The sequence below is a fragment of the Carcharhinus amblyrhynchos genome, chromosome 11 (assembly GCF_965287045.1).
Source record: "Carcharhinus amblyrhynchos chromosome 11, sCarAmb.v2.hapA, whole genome shotgun sequence".
Lineage (NCBI taxonomy): Eukaryota > Metazoa > Chordata > Chondrichthyes > Carcharhiniformes > Carcharhinidae > Carcharhinus > Carcharhinus amblyrhynchos.
This window is the reverse complement of record NC_137334.1, coordinates 44,427,899-44,442,998: the sequence shown is the minus strand read 5'-3', so window position 1 is coordinate 44,442,998 and position 15,100 is coordinate 44,427,899. Positions and strand designations below refer to the sequence as shown.

At 39.5% G+C, this 15,100-nt stretch overlaps 1 protein-coding gene across 6 annotated transcripts in view; it reads right to left on the bottom strand.

The window, feature by feature from the left end:
- Positions 1–1,202: 1,202 nt before the first annotated feature.
- The window catches only part of wipf1b (WAS/WASL interacting protein family, member 1b), a 98,021-nt gene continuing 84,123 nt past the window's right edge, over positions 1,203–15,100 (bottom strand). For all 6 annotated transcript variants that reach the window (XM_080198960.1, XM_080198962.1, XM_080198957.1 and 3 more), the window contains 6 exons: positions 12,343–12,472; positions 10,782–10,931; positions 8,468–9,298; positions 6,599–6,808; positions 2,632–2,745; positions 1,203–1,721 (listed from right to left, as the gene is read on the bottom strand). In XM_080198960.1, coding sequence (XP_080055086.1) covers positions 1,660–1,721; positions 2,632–2,745; positions 6,599–6,808; positions 8,468–9,298; positions 10,782–10,931; positions 12,343–12,472 — 1,497 coding nt within the window. In that variant the 3' untranslated portion in view covers positions 1,203–1,659. The remainder of the gene's footprint in view (positions 1,722–2,631; positions 2,746–6,598; positions 6,809–8,467; positions 9,299–10,781; positions 10,932–12,342; positions 12,473–15,100) is intronic.

Here is a 15,100-nt window from a genome sequence, read left to right as displayed (position 1 = left end):
CATCCACAATCCTAATCTTGTCAGTTTGAAATTCTCAAAGGATGAAAAACATGTCCACATAAATCCTCTGACAAACTTTTGCCAGAGGGAACTGGTATACCAGCTGTGGAAAAGTGAAGTTTTATTCAGATGTGACAATGACAGATTTAAATACCCACATGAAATGCTGCTTAAATTTTCCCTTAATCCCATGTTTAGAACTCATTCTTTATGTCTCTTCCTGTACGATGATTTAAATGCAATTTATATTTCCTTCTTTTAAAAAACTTCCTACTTTGCTGTCTATGGCTTCCCTTATGCTTTTCATGTTCTGAGAGGTGACCTTAACATTTTGAAAGTCAGATTGAGTAGATACGGAGAGAATATTTACACTGGTGGAGAATCCAGAACAAGGGGACATAAATACCAGACAGTTACTGACAAATCTAGAAAGGAAATGAGGAGAAATTTCATCATCCAAAATGGTTAGAATGTAGAATTCATTGCTAAGGAAATGACTGAAGCAACTAAAGTTTAGATGCTTTTGAAAGGAAACAAGACAAGTCTGAAAGAAAAAAAATGATAGTAAGAAATGCTGAGTTACATAGAATGTGAAGCCTGAACACCAGCAAAGACTATGGCTTATTTCTGTACAATCCATGTAATTCATCACAACAAAAATGCCTGTCTCTGACTAGATCATTTACATCATTATTATCCCTATTAGAAACATGATAGAAAGATTAAAAACATTATGATGACTAAATTGGTTGAAGACAGTCACTCAAAGAGCAACAGAAAATGTACAGCTAGAGTTATATGCCAGCTAGTTTTTAATTCCATCAAAGTAATTGTCTCTTCCATTTTCTTGATGGCATCTTACCAGGTTATTTCTAATATTTTAAATAATGATAAGTTATTGTTAATTTTATACCTTTAAAGTAAATATATAACTTTTAAAAAAGATATGGACTGGTATAGTATATTCCTCAAATGGACTAGTTCTGTACAGCTTTTATTTAGACTGAACATTCTAATTTGGTAACCTCAAGTCAACCCATTGGTGCAGCTTCATGCAGGTATTGTACTCATTATTTGGTATTTTTCATTGCTGAGTATGTGTAACTACCAAAGTTAATGAGTACAACAGGCAACCCAATAATTAACAGCAGCTAGTTTTCCATTTTTCAGACCTTTCTGGTTTACAATTTACAACAGATAGCTTGAAAAAAAATGCAATTCTGCTCTTTATTTAAATTCAATTTGATAACATAACCTTTAAGAATATTCAATATTAAGCCAAAGTGCCTATTTTTATTAGAAGACATCAATTATACATTGAGCACCCAGCCAATACTGCTACTGTATAAAATGAAATAGGTTAAAGAAATATTCTTGCAAAATACATGTATTTATTCTGGTCCATAATATTGTAAACAAGTTAGCATGTTTTACATTAAAGCAGTCAAAAAATGCAAAAAGAAATTATTTTTTTAATTTCTAGATGCTGTAAGCATCACATTGACAAAATGCCAGACAGCCAGCATTTCAACAGCTGAACATGACTGACGTTGATAAGAGGCAAATTCAACATCCTTGTAGCAAGTCTGCAGTTAAAGCATGCAAGTTGGTCTAAGAGTAGAATGGCTTTCCATGAGCTTTCAACAGCCAGATCTGTTTTCACCTTGGTATAGATGGAATTGGTGGAAGAGGTGGAGCACCTCGCTCTCTCCGGCCTGTATCTGTAACAGTAAAAGATTATAATTAATGCACAATCTCTAAAATTATAGAGTAACATTGCCATAAAATCCCTACAGTGCAGAAGGTGGGCTGAGTCTGCATCTCCCCCCACCCTATTCCAGTATCCCAGCACATTTCACCATGCCCAATGTCCCTAACTTGCAATTCTTTGGACTGTGGGAGGAATCTGGAGCAACTGGAGGAAACCCACACAGCATTTTCCGTAAGTGGTATTTTAATAGATATTAACTGTTTTCTGTAACTGAAAGAGAAATATTAAACTAGTTGAATAAAATTTAAGCTCTTCTCTGTCCCAATAATCTTTCCTCTTCCTGAGAGAGAAAGTTTAAGTAATGAACCCTTAAGTGATATGAGTGGAAGGATGTCCCTTGAATTTCTCTCTCTCTCTCTCCCTCAACAATTACACAATTCAGTTTTTTTAAAAATACGCAAATGTTGTTCTGAAATTCATACAATATTTTAAATTCTGAAGTAGATTTATATTGAACGTATTTGCACCTTATTTTTAAAAACTTGTGTCACTGTTCTGCCCTCTGCAGTGGGTCTTGGTGTCAGGAATGCAGCGTATGTTCTGGTTCTTCACACGTGTAGCCATTATTCATGTGTGACTGAATGCTTGTATGCTACTTTTCCCTGGTTGTAATCACCAGTGAGCCAATTCTATCCTCAGAAAATTAAACCAAGTAGTAAAGCTCAGCTATTAATTGTTTAAACTTTCGATTTGTTCTATAAATCCCCATAGATCAAGGAAGGTACAATATATAGTACAATTCCTGGCTAATATACATGTACAAATGTAAAAATTATAAGCTTTTTAAAATGAAAGGAGGCAATTTTTCTTATTGCTCCAAACTCCATAACTAGGTTTTGGCAAGTTCCACTGCGACTCACCTCTGCTCTCTGCCTTGCTCTGTTTACTAGGGTACGTTTTTGGAAAGTTTACATATGGGTCTGGTGGTGGAAACTCAGAAATGGAATGGAAAGAAAATCTGCCTTCCCACTCATCTGCAGTGAGAGAAAATAATTATTAATTTTACAGTACATGAACATCAGCGTATCTATATTTATACAGGTGTTAAATTTTAACATTTCAATATAAAATCTTGCAATGGTTGCAGCTTATTCCTGGAAAATTACATAAATTTACATATAATGTTGAATCCATTAATTGATACTGGACTTCATGAAATGTTTCCAGCATTGCCATGTGGTACAGCAGAGTGATGTAATCTGGGCTTTTGGCTGCAGTATTCTATACAGCAAGTTATAGAGTCATAGAGGTTTACAGTATGGAAACAGGCCCTTCAGCCCAAGTTGTCCATGCCGCCTCTTTTTTAACTCCTAAGCTAGTCCCAATTGCCTGCATTTGGCCCATATCCTTCTACACTCATCTTACTATGCAACTGTTCAAACGCTTTTTAAAAGACAAAATTGAACTCGTCTCTACTATCTCTGGCAGCTTGTTCCAGATACTCACCACCCTCTGGACCCTTTTGTATCTCTCCCCTCTCACCTTAAGTCTATGCCCTCTAGTTTTAGACTCCCCTACCTTTGGGAAAAAATATTGACTATCTAGCTGATCTATGCCAGTCATTATTGTATAGACCTCCATAAGATCACCTCTCAGCCTCCTACACTCTCCAGAGAAAAAAGTCCCAGTCTATCCAGATTCTCCTTATAACTCAAATTATCAAGTCCTGGTAGCATCCTAATAAACCTTTTCTGCACTCTTTCTAGTTTAATAATAAGCTTTCTATAATAGGGTGCTCAGAGCTGTACACAGTATTCCAAGTGCGGCCTTACCAATGTCTTGTACAACTTCAACAAGGCGTCCCAACTCATGTATTCAATGTTCTGACCAATGAAACCAAGCATACCGAATTCCTTCTTCACCACTCTGTCCACTTGTGGCTCCACTTTCAAGGAGCTATGAACCTGTATCCTCAGATCTCTTCGTTCTATAAGTCTCCCCAACGCTCTACCATTAACTGAGTAACTGCCCTGGTTTGATGCACAAAAATGCATCACCTTGCATTTCTACAAATTAAACTCCATCTGCCATTCATCAGCCCACTGGCCCAATTGATCAAGATCCCTTTTCAATCCTAGATAGCCTTCTTCACTATCCATTATGCCACCAATCTTGGTGCTATCTGTAAACTTAGTAACCATGCCTACTAAATTCTCATCCAAATCATTAATATAAATGACAAATAACAGTGGACCCAGCATTGATCTCTGAAGCACACCATTAGTCACAGGCCTCCAGTTTGGAAAACTACCCTCTGTTTTCTGTCATCAAGCCAATTTTGTATCCATCTGCTACCTCACCCTGGATCCCATGAGATTTAATCTTATGCAACAACCTACCATGTGGGACCTTGTCAAAGGCCTTGCTAAAGTCTATGTAGACAACATCAACTGAACTGCCCTCATCTATCATCTTGGTTACCCCTTCAGAAAACTCAATCAAATTTGTGAGACATGACTTTCCCCTCACAAAACTATGCTGACTGTCCCTACTCAGTCCTTGCATCTCTAAATGCCTGTAGATCCCGTCTCTCAAAATACCTTCTAACGACTTAACCATTACAGATGTGAGGTTACTGGCCAGTAGTTCCCAGGCTTTTCCCTGCAGTCCTTTTTAAACAAAGGCACAACATTTGCCCCCCTGCAATCTTCAGGCACCTCACCTGTGACTATTGATGATTCAAATATCTCTGCAGGGGACCTACAATTTCTTCCCTAGCCTCCCACAGTGTCCTGGGAAACACTTCATCGGGTACCGGGGATTTAGCTACTTTGGTGTGCTTTAAGACTTCCAGCATCTCCTTCTCTGTTATATGTACACTCCTCAAGACATCACTATTTATTTCCCTAAGTTCCCTAACATCCATGCTTTTCTCAACAGTGAATACTGATGAGAAATATTCATTTAGGATCTCACCCATCTCTCGTGGATCTGCACATAGATGATCTTGTTGATCCTTAAGAGGTCCTACTCTCTCCCTTATTACTCTTTTGCCCTTTAATGTATTTGTAGAAGTTCTGTTGATTCTCCTTTGCCTTATCTGCCAAAACAATCCCGTGTCCCCTTTTTGCCCTCCTGATTCCCCTCTTAACTCTACGCCTACACCCTCTATACTCTTCAAGGGATCCACATGATCCCAGTTGCCTACACATGTCACGTGCCCCCTCCTTCTTGACCAGGGTCTCAATATCCTGAGTCAGCCAGGGTTCTCTACTTCTACCAACCTTGCCCTTTACTTTAAGAATGTGCTTATCCTGAACCCTGGTTAACACACTTTAGAAAACCTGCCACTTACCAGACGTCCCTTTGCCTTCCCAATTAACTGTTGAAAGTTCCTGCCCGATTCCATCAAAATTGGTCTTGCCTGAATTTAGAATTAACTTTTGGGGCAGACCTATCATTCTCCATAGCCATCTTAAAATTAATGGAATTGTGGTCACTGGTCCCAAAGTGATTCCTCACTAACACTTCTGTCACCTGCCCTTCCTTACTTCCCAAGAGGAGGTCAAGTTTTACCCCATCTCTAGTCAGGCCATCCACATACTGACGGAGAAATTCCTCCTGAATACGCTCAACAAATTTCTCTCCATCCAAGCCTCTAATACTATGGCTGTCCCAGTTAATGTTGGGAAAGTTAAAGTCCCCTACTATTACCACCCTATTTTTCTTGGAGCTATCTGTAATCTCCTCACATATTTACTCCTCAATTTCCTGCAGACTACTTGGGGCCTATAATACAACCCCATCAAAATGATTTCCCCCTTCTTATTTCTCAGTTCAACCCATATAGACTCAGTGGGTGAATATATTCCCCTCTCAGTATTACCATGATGTTTTCCTTAATCAAAAGTGCAACTTCCTCTCCTCTCTTACCTCCTGTTCCATCTTTCCTATAGCATCCGTACTCTGGAACATTGGGCTGCCAGTCCTGTCCTTCCCTTAGCCATGTTTCAGTAATTGCTATAATATCCCAGTCCCATGTATCCATCCATGCCCTGAGTTTATCTGCCTTGCCCCTCAGGCCTCTTGCATTGAAATACATGCAGTTCAATCTGGACTTCCTTCACTCTCTCTTGCTTTTGCCTGATCTATTTGGAACTAGGATTACTGACACTGCCTTTACCATTTACTGTGCTCTCTTTAACTTCTGTGCTGCCCTCAACCTTCTCTTCCGTCTTCTTCCCCCTGCCAAACTAGTTTAAGCTCTCCCGAATGGCTCTAGCAAATCTCCCTGCCAGGATATTAGTCCCCCTCGAGTTCAGGTGTAACCTCTCCCTCTTGAAGAGGTCAGCCCTTCCCCAAAAGAGATCCCAATAAACCAAGAATCTAAATTCTTGCCTCCTGCACTAGCTCTCAAGCCATGCATTCATCTGCCTAATCTTCCTGTTCCTACTCACACTAGCACGTGGCACTGTAGTAGTCCAGAAATTACTACCTTCAAAGTCCTGCACTTTAGTCTTCTGCCTGACACTCTATATTCACACTCATCCCTTTTCCTACTTATGCCATTGGTACCAATTTGTACAACAACTTCTGGCTGCTCACCCTTCCCCTTAAGAATGTCCTGCAACTGCTCAGAGACGTTCTAGAAGATATAGGAGTTATTTACATTTAGCTGCCATAAGGAGAGGCAACACAGAAATAAGAGTTGGAACATGAAAGATGGTTATAAATAAAATCAATTAATTTTTTCTCACAACTCCATCGTCTGACTGCTGCCACTAATTTAAACTTTACATTTGTTATTTCTTGATAATTTTGAGTATGTATTCTCAAAACACTGGGGAGGATGAATAGTGTGTGGATGAAAACAGGTGTAATATTTACCTTCACACATTGACTGCGAGGACTCCTGAAAGCCATTCCTCATTGACGTTGGTGGGGGTGGTGGGGCAACAGGACTTCCTCGATCAGGAGGGAGTGGGGGTCTGAAGCCACTCCTTGTGTCTGAACCCATTCTACTGGGGGGCTGTGGGACAGGTGGTGCTTTCAGGGTACTACCGTTTCTGCTAGCAGGAGGTGGTGGTGGAAGAGGTCCTGTTTTAAGATGTTGAGAAAGTAATTAGTATGCAGTCCTGTAAGATAATTTCCAAGAAGTCAGTTTCCTCTAGAAAGTGAATGCAGTGTGTGCAAAGAGCTTTTTAACAATGGTAATAGAATTCAAATCAACATTCTATTTTGATCATCAGGAAATTATTCATATCTGTGCTCTCCATATTCTTTAAGTTGGGGTTTCTTATTTTATTTCTGAAGTGTCAGCATCTTTCTCCCCCAAGATTTATTTTCAATGTTAGGGTACATCAAATTAGATTTAGTTTGATTGGAAGCATGCCACTGTGGAGTTTATAACATTTTACCTTTTCCCTACTTCTTTGTTTTACCAGTTCCCCAATGTATAATGCCCTTAGCTCCATTCACAATGTATGCCATATTACACCATAAGTGTTGCATATTATTGTTGAAAAAAATCCATACTTATCACCCTAAAAGTCCCAAACCAAAATTGAGATAAATAAAGAACTTTCATTGATAAATCATCTTTTAAGTCCCTAGACACCCCCAAGTGTTCAGAGTTAATTACTTGGTAATTACTGTTGTTATCCAAGCAAACGTATCGCTAAATGGTGCACAGCAGGGTTGCACAATCAGTAATAGAAAAATGATCAATTAACCTGCTGTTGAAACAGTTAAGATGTTGATCGAGGGCAAACTGCTACGTTGGATACAAGAAGAATTCTTCATTGAATACTGCTATAGGATCCTTTACACCCATCTAGACAGGCCGAGGAGACCTTTATTTCATCAGAAAGGTGGCATGTCTGCCAATTCAGCACTCGCTAAATACCGCACCACAATTCATCCTAGATTATATGCTCAAATTACAGGAGTTTGGTTTTGGACCTATAACTTTCTGGCTTAGAAATAACGCAAGGAGTTTACTGTCATGTTACTGATTTCTCAAACACAAGGAAGAGACAATTATCATGGCTAAATTCCTGTCTCAATTCATATTTTCCAATTAGATTTTTGTAATTTGAAGTTTGTCAAATCAAAGCACATGGAATGTTCTTCTGTCATTTTGACGCAGCATAAATTTCTGATTCAGCCTAAAGAAATGGAAGGGGGAAAAGCGCAAAGATCTGAATTATTCAGAAATTTCAACTATTTGTGGAATTAAAAGGAAACCAGAAATCAGTCTTCTTTCTTTGTCTTTCTTTACATTCCTTCCACTACTTACTGTCCTCATTCTTCATATACCTTGACCTTCACTCATCCTCATTTCATTCCCATTACCTCCTCCCATTCCCTCTTTGTTATTTGATTTATGACACTATACCACTGCCATAACTCCCAGTTGAGGTATTCACACTGCCAAACGGGGTTGCAAGAAGGAAAAAGGAATACGCACCATGGCTACTTCAGCAGCACAGAACATGTGTTAGTGCAACTACTGCAACATAAGAAGCAGAAGATAACAAGTTCTGCCATCGGAACTGTGGAAAATAGGAAATCAGTAGTAGTGCTGAAAGAATAACAAACAGATACAAAGCTCTAATGTAGCAGTCAGATGCTGCAATTAACATAGGCAGCAATACTAAATGGCAGGAGCCTTTGTTTTTAACCTTGGTTTAAAACTATGGGAAGGAGGGCTTACAGACAACAAATAGAAAATGTTGAAACGCTCATTGAACTTACCTGATCTGCTGGGGGGGTCTCTTACAGGTGGTGGAGGCCTTTCGCTGGGAGGAAGGGGACCACTTCGAATTGGCCCAGGTGATGTTGAAGAAGAAGTGCCGTGGAGAGACAAATTTCGTTGAGGGAGCCTTGGAATTTCAACATCTGGAGCAGTACTTGGATGAGTGGAAGGTGGTCCTGGTCGATTAGGTGGTGGTGGGGGTGGAGCTTGGAAAGAGGGAGTTGGCCTAGGTGTTTGAGGGACAGGTGGCTTCTGATGTTGTGGTGGTGGAAGTGGAGGGCCATCTCTGTTGGATGAGGGCCTACTTGTCATAGGTGGTGGTGGAGGCCTATCATCCATCATCCTAACAGGAGTAGGAGGCAGTGGAGGTCTGTTCATATTGGGAATTGGAGGAGCTGGTGGTGAAGGCTTGTCTTCGGCAACTCTGCTGGGGGTGGGAGGCAGAGAAGGTTTATTTACATTGCTATGTGGAAGAGTAGGAGAGAACTGACGAGAAGACCCTTGATTGCGGTTTGGTAGAGACGGTCCTGTGTTTGGCGTTCGATTTCCCGGTAGAGGTGGAGGACCCCTGTTCTGCATGTTTGATGCTGATGGTCGTGGTGCATTTGGTAAAGGTGGAGGTCCTGCATCAGGCTTTGAACCTATATCTGGCCTTGAAAATTTTGGTTGGTTTGGTGGCTGAAACTTATTTCTTGGTAGTTCAGGGTTGTTATTCCTCGGAAAAGACGACGCCCCAGGCATCCTTGGCGGAACATTGTTTGCTGCAAATGGTCTGGGACCAGATGATCTTCCACCAGGAGGCAAAATTGGAGGTCTGCCTCCACCAGAATCTGTGGATAGAAATGTAATAAGTGTGTGATGTACAGGGAATATGCAGTTTAGTTGCAAACAACTACACATTGTAGAACAGCATCATTAGCTTTTCTGTACAGTCTGGTTCTGCAGCAATTAACATGTCTGAATTGTAGACAGAATAAATCGAGTTGCTTCCTACAGACTCATCTACTCCTCTAACATGTCTCATTTTTCTCAAGGTACTTGAAACCCACAAAGTAACATGATGTGGGGCTCCAGGAATACAACTAAGGTTTTAAATTACACTGGGGGAGAAATAACCACCCATTTGTGGTTAGTACAGCAATTTTAAATTAAAACTGATGGAAGGAGAGATTAGAACTTGCCTCTAACGATTGTTCTGAGAAAAAATGTTTTGCTGCATTAAAGGTGAACAATCGTCACGTTACTGCTTTGCGCGCAATCTGAACACACTCATTATCTGCATTTCTAATCACCACCTATGAGTGGTCCTTTTAATATGCAGCAGGAGGGTTGAGCGTGTATTCTCATTTAAGATCTCAAGCACTGCCCCAACATAGGCAATGGAATTTGTGGAGGCCTCTTAATTATCACGTGATTAGCCAGTGCCTTCACAAACAAGAAGTGGGTGTCTGACGTTGTAATAAATATGTGAAGTCTGGTGGAGGTTGGGGTCAGGATTAGTACTATCTTTCCTCCGTAAGTGTAACAAAGGTGCCAGATCAAGTGTAGTGTGGATATGCTGTGCTTGGTTGAAGTCATTAGGTTACATTTCAGCTTCATTTGAAACAATTTTTAAAAGCAGCATTTTTGGCTAAGATGCAAATAAGATCAAGCCTTGGAGGAGGAGCTAAGACTACTCCAATCAGCTTGGATCACGTAGAACAAGCCCAAGACAGGAGGTGAGAGCCCTGTCTTGTCAGCTTGGATTAGGAATGTCTCAAACTTGTTGAGACTCTGAATTGGACTTGAATGATTGAATTGGAATAAAAACAAAACAAAAAAAAAGGGTGCCTCGAATGCCTCTCTGAATATTGGTCACAGTGATGTTTCTTTATAAATGTAATTCTTCAGTGGTTCAGGAGTCCAGGCCCTGACTGTAGCCAGGAATCCCTAGAGGTACACTGGTTTAACTAGGTATGGTCAGATACTGGGTCTGTTTGAAGGGCAAAAGATCTTCTGACAGAGGGAGGCAGTGATCTCATGTTTTTCACATCTATGGAGTCTAAGTTTAAACAATAATAAAAACCCTCCTTTGGAGAGTTATTAACACTTCTGCATTTCTTGGCAAACTAAATATCTTTGATTCTTATCTATACTTTCTGAAAGTTAATCATAAGTACACAGAGGTTTTCAACCATATTAGTCAACATAATCAGGAGAGTAACTCCATTAAGGATACTGCACTGTATGGAAATAGAAAGTGAGAAGCATGTAAAAGTAATAAAAAGCATCATTGAAAAATATTCAACAAGATTGAAATTAATTAAAACTTACCTGGGCCATCTCGGTTTCCTGCAGACCTAAGCTTTGGCATTCCTCCTGCAAACAATCCACCTAAACCAGCAGGTCCACCTCCACCACCTCCTCCTCCGCCGCCGCCGCCGCCGCCACCGCCAACTCCTCCTCCTCCAGGTCCTTTAGGTGCTGTTTAAAAAGAGATACAATATATTTTATTGTTTGTGAAGGATCGATAAACCATCTCTATCATACAGAATGTACACTGAGTTGTAGCAGAGTCTCATTTGCTAAGAGGTGTCTGACAAATTTGAAATGGAAGCCAATGGTTTGCGATTCCTGATCTGCTCATTTAAAGTTGGAAAATTTATCCTCAAATGATGTATTCTTGTGACAGGATGCTAGACTTGAATTTCTTTTCCAAAGAAAAACACTTTTGTGCAAGTTAAAATGTTTTTTTTTCCTTGAGACAACTTAGACATGAAATAACTTTGGTAATGAAACAGCAAAAAGATCCTTTTGCATATAAAATCAGTGAGGTTATGGGGGTCAGTTTAGCTCAGTTGGCTGGACGGCTGGTTTGTGAACCAGAGCGATGCGAACAGCACAGGTTCAATTCCCGTACTGGCTGAGATAATTCATGAAGGCCCTGCCTTCTCAACCTTGCCCCTCATCTGAGGTGCGGTGATCCTCAGGTTATATCACCACCAGTCAATGGTCATCTGGGACGATGGTGTCTTTACCTTTAGGAAGGTTATGCTTCAGTTACACAGGGCATTGGTGGGATCACATTTGGAATACTGTATACATTATTGATCACTTTATTTAAGGAAGGATGTAAATGCATTGGAAGCAGTTCAGAGAAGGTTTAACAGAATAATACACAAAATAGGTGGGTTGTCTTATGAGGAAAGGTTGTTCAGGCTAGGCTCATATCTGCTGACGTTTAGAAAAGTAAAAAGGTGACTTGATTGAAACATACAAGATCCTGAGAGGTCTTGACAGGGTGAATGTCGAGAGAATGATTGTGGGAGAATTTAAAACTAGGGGGTCACGGTTTAAAATAAAGGGTCGCCTATTTAAAAAGGTGAGGGGAATTTTATCTTCTCAAGAGGGTTGAGAGTCTTAGGAAATCTCTTTCTGAAAAAGCAGTGGAAGCAGAGTGTTTGAACATTTTTAAGATAGAGGTGGATAGATTCTTGCATAGCAAGGGTCGATAACCTATCGGTGGGTAGTGAGATGCAGGTTTCATGTTACTATCAGATCAGCCATGAAATTATTAAGTTGGTGGAGAAGTTGAGGGGCCATACTCCTGTTCCTTATTCATTTATTTATATGAATCCCGGTGGGTAGGTTTAAAAAAAGTGAACTGATTTAATTAAAATTTTAAACAATACTGGGCTGCAAAATGCAAATTGTGTTGTGGAAAGCATTTCAACAGTGTGTAAATTAATTATACATTGTGTGTAAATTCATACAGGGCTACAGACTTTGAACAACATATCCAGGAGCGTACAACTTTATAATATAGCAAAGCATCAAGACATTTTACATAATTGGTTAAATTAGAGCAATAAGCGTCTTTATTTTTCAAACTTACCATTAACGATTGGTGCACTCCTGTCATTGGTAACAGTCTTCTTCAACTTCTTTTGTTTGCATATATCTGATAAAAGAGCATTTCTTCCCATCTGCTCAGATTTATTTAGCACAGGCTTTTCTGTATTTGCCTAATTTTTGCAAGGTTAGGGAAGAAAAAGTACAGCTGTTACTCACTTGATAAGCATCTTAACGTAGCATTTTACAATATTACCTGGAGCAATTGTAACTATTTGTGGTTCACCAAAGCAACTGGAACTGCAGATCTAGACAGGTTCACTGATCACTCAAAAATACGATCTTATTTTGTAACATATCACGTAAGAAACAATTTCCATGTTCAATTCATGTGGACTTTAAATACTTCCATTCTAATTGTCAAGTCTTATTCTGTTGACGATGGGAAACTGGAGGAAATAATGTTAGTTGAAGTTGGAGATGCTGTGGTGTTGGAAATGGTGGTGAGAGGATGTGGAATCAGGGAAAGACATTAGTTATGTAATTATTCAGAAGATGGTGCATGAGTAGTTCAGGGATCAGGGAGGTGAGGCATAATGTGGAATGCTGGGCAGTTTGGAGAAGGTAATGGACATTTGGCAGCAGAGAGAGTGATGATTTTTCCCAGTTCTGATGAACATCAAAGACCTGAAATGTGAATTCTGTTTCTCTATCCACAAATGCTGAATGGCATGTCGAAGGCCAGAGACCCGGATTCAATTCCGGACTTCTGTCACTACCTGTGCAGAGTTTGCACGTTGTTCTCATGTCTGCATGGGTTTCCTCTGGGTGCTCCAGTTTCCTCCCACACTCCAAATATGTGCAAGTGAGGTGCACTGGCCATGATAAATTCCCTGTGTGCCCGAACAGGCACCAGAGTGTGGCGACTAGGAGATTTTGAGAGTAACTTCATTGCAGTGTTAACATAAACCTACTTGTGACACTAATAAATAGACTTAAATTTAAGTATTTCCAGAATTTTCTATTTTTATTTCAGTTTTCCAGCACCCATAGTATTTACCTTTTGTATGGGGAAGCATGATAATATTGAATTGATGGGAATTGGGAAAGAGTGGTTGAAGTAAGAGTGGCATGTAGCAGTAGAAAATAGTTGGTAGAGCAGAAAGAAATTGGAAAGATACGTAAATAATTGTTACCAAATGAGGTTTACTGTATTCAGTGGCAAGGAAGGCAGTTCAACAGCAACTTCCCTTCCCAAAACAACATGCCCAATATTAAGGCACTAATCACTCAAAATCAGGTCTGCTGGGCAGGACATGTCATTCATTCATAAACCTAACACCAAATTCCTGAAGTAACTGTTCTATTCTGAAGTTGGCCATGACAGGAGGGATAAGAATTTAGGGATATCCTCAAACAGTTCAAGAAGAAGTCAAACATCTTCACTGACTCATGGCAGTGCCTGGCTTGTGACTGGGCAAAATGGAGAAGGCTCATTTGGAAAGACACCTAACCAAGAGACAGCCTCTGAGTGTTCCTGATGAAACCTAAGTCAAGGTGTGAGGGAGTACACAAACCGCAAAACAACCAGTCTACCCAACCCTTCAAGCACCACTTGACCCACATGTGGCTAAGTCTACAGACTGCATATTGGACTTATCAGCCATTTCAGAACCCATTAAACTGGAGTGGAAGTATGTCATCCTTGATCTGAGGAACTGCATAAGATGACAACTGCAGATAATTCCTTAGGTACAGTTGCTTCCATCTTTCTGTATGCAGGAGTTAGCTCATTAGAATGATAGTGGAATTGTAGGGGTGAAATATTAGTAATCCTGTGATCTGAAACTGGATATTTGTCATATAGTTTATGTAGTTTACTGCTTCAGTATTTCCAAAGGAAACCCAAACAAATATCTGGTGTTATGAGGCTGCTCTATTTCAAGTAAGGTAGGCACATAGAACTGAAACATAAGTAAAACTCACTTAGATCAAATATTACAACTTATTTGTATAATGATACAAAATAAAGAACAAGCCATGCTTCCTCACATTAAATGGTTCATGTTGCTTGACTTACACAAATGAATCTTCCTCCATTGCTTATTTACTGACTTCTGTGGAAGTTCTCACAGATTTCTCTTAAAAGAAATGGCTGTTAGAATAATATCCTGTTTCAAAAGTTTCTCTGCTCAGATTCTCATATTTCTCTATCCATGGCCAAAAACAAGATTAAAACTTTTCCAATATATTGTTCTGAGTTTTTTGAAATTGATCTCAAGATGCTTTTCAGAAATTGATTAAAGAGAATCAAAGCTTGCTAATTATCTCAATTACCTGCCATTGCAGACGTTTCAAAATTTTGTCTGAATACATGCTTTAAAATCCCATCATTTAAAATAAAAATTTGCCTTCCAAGATAAATCTTTTAAACATTCCAAAAATGCACCAAAATGTTCAAAACATTCCAAAAATGCAACAGTAGCCAAGGCAAAATGTATGCAATAATCAAAACTGAGTTGGAAAAATGAGCAACTGCAGAGGGAGCAGTTAGTAAATTGGGGGATGTTACTGAGTATAGGTCTAATGAGGACTTTCAAATGTATTCAGTGTATGTTTTATCATTTATGTTTAATCATTTTATTACCACTGATCTGTTGCGTTTGAAGCTAGATTTCATCTGTTCTAATTTACGTCATTTATCTGTGGCTATTAAAACCAATCACTAAGTTGGACAGTGGTGGGGACTCTCAAAAATGGAACCCTTTAGTGGAAACAGATTAATTAAACTTATGTCATTA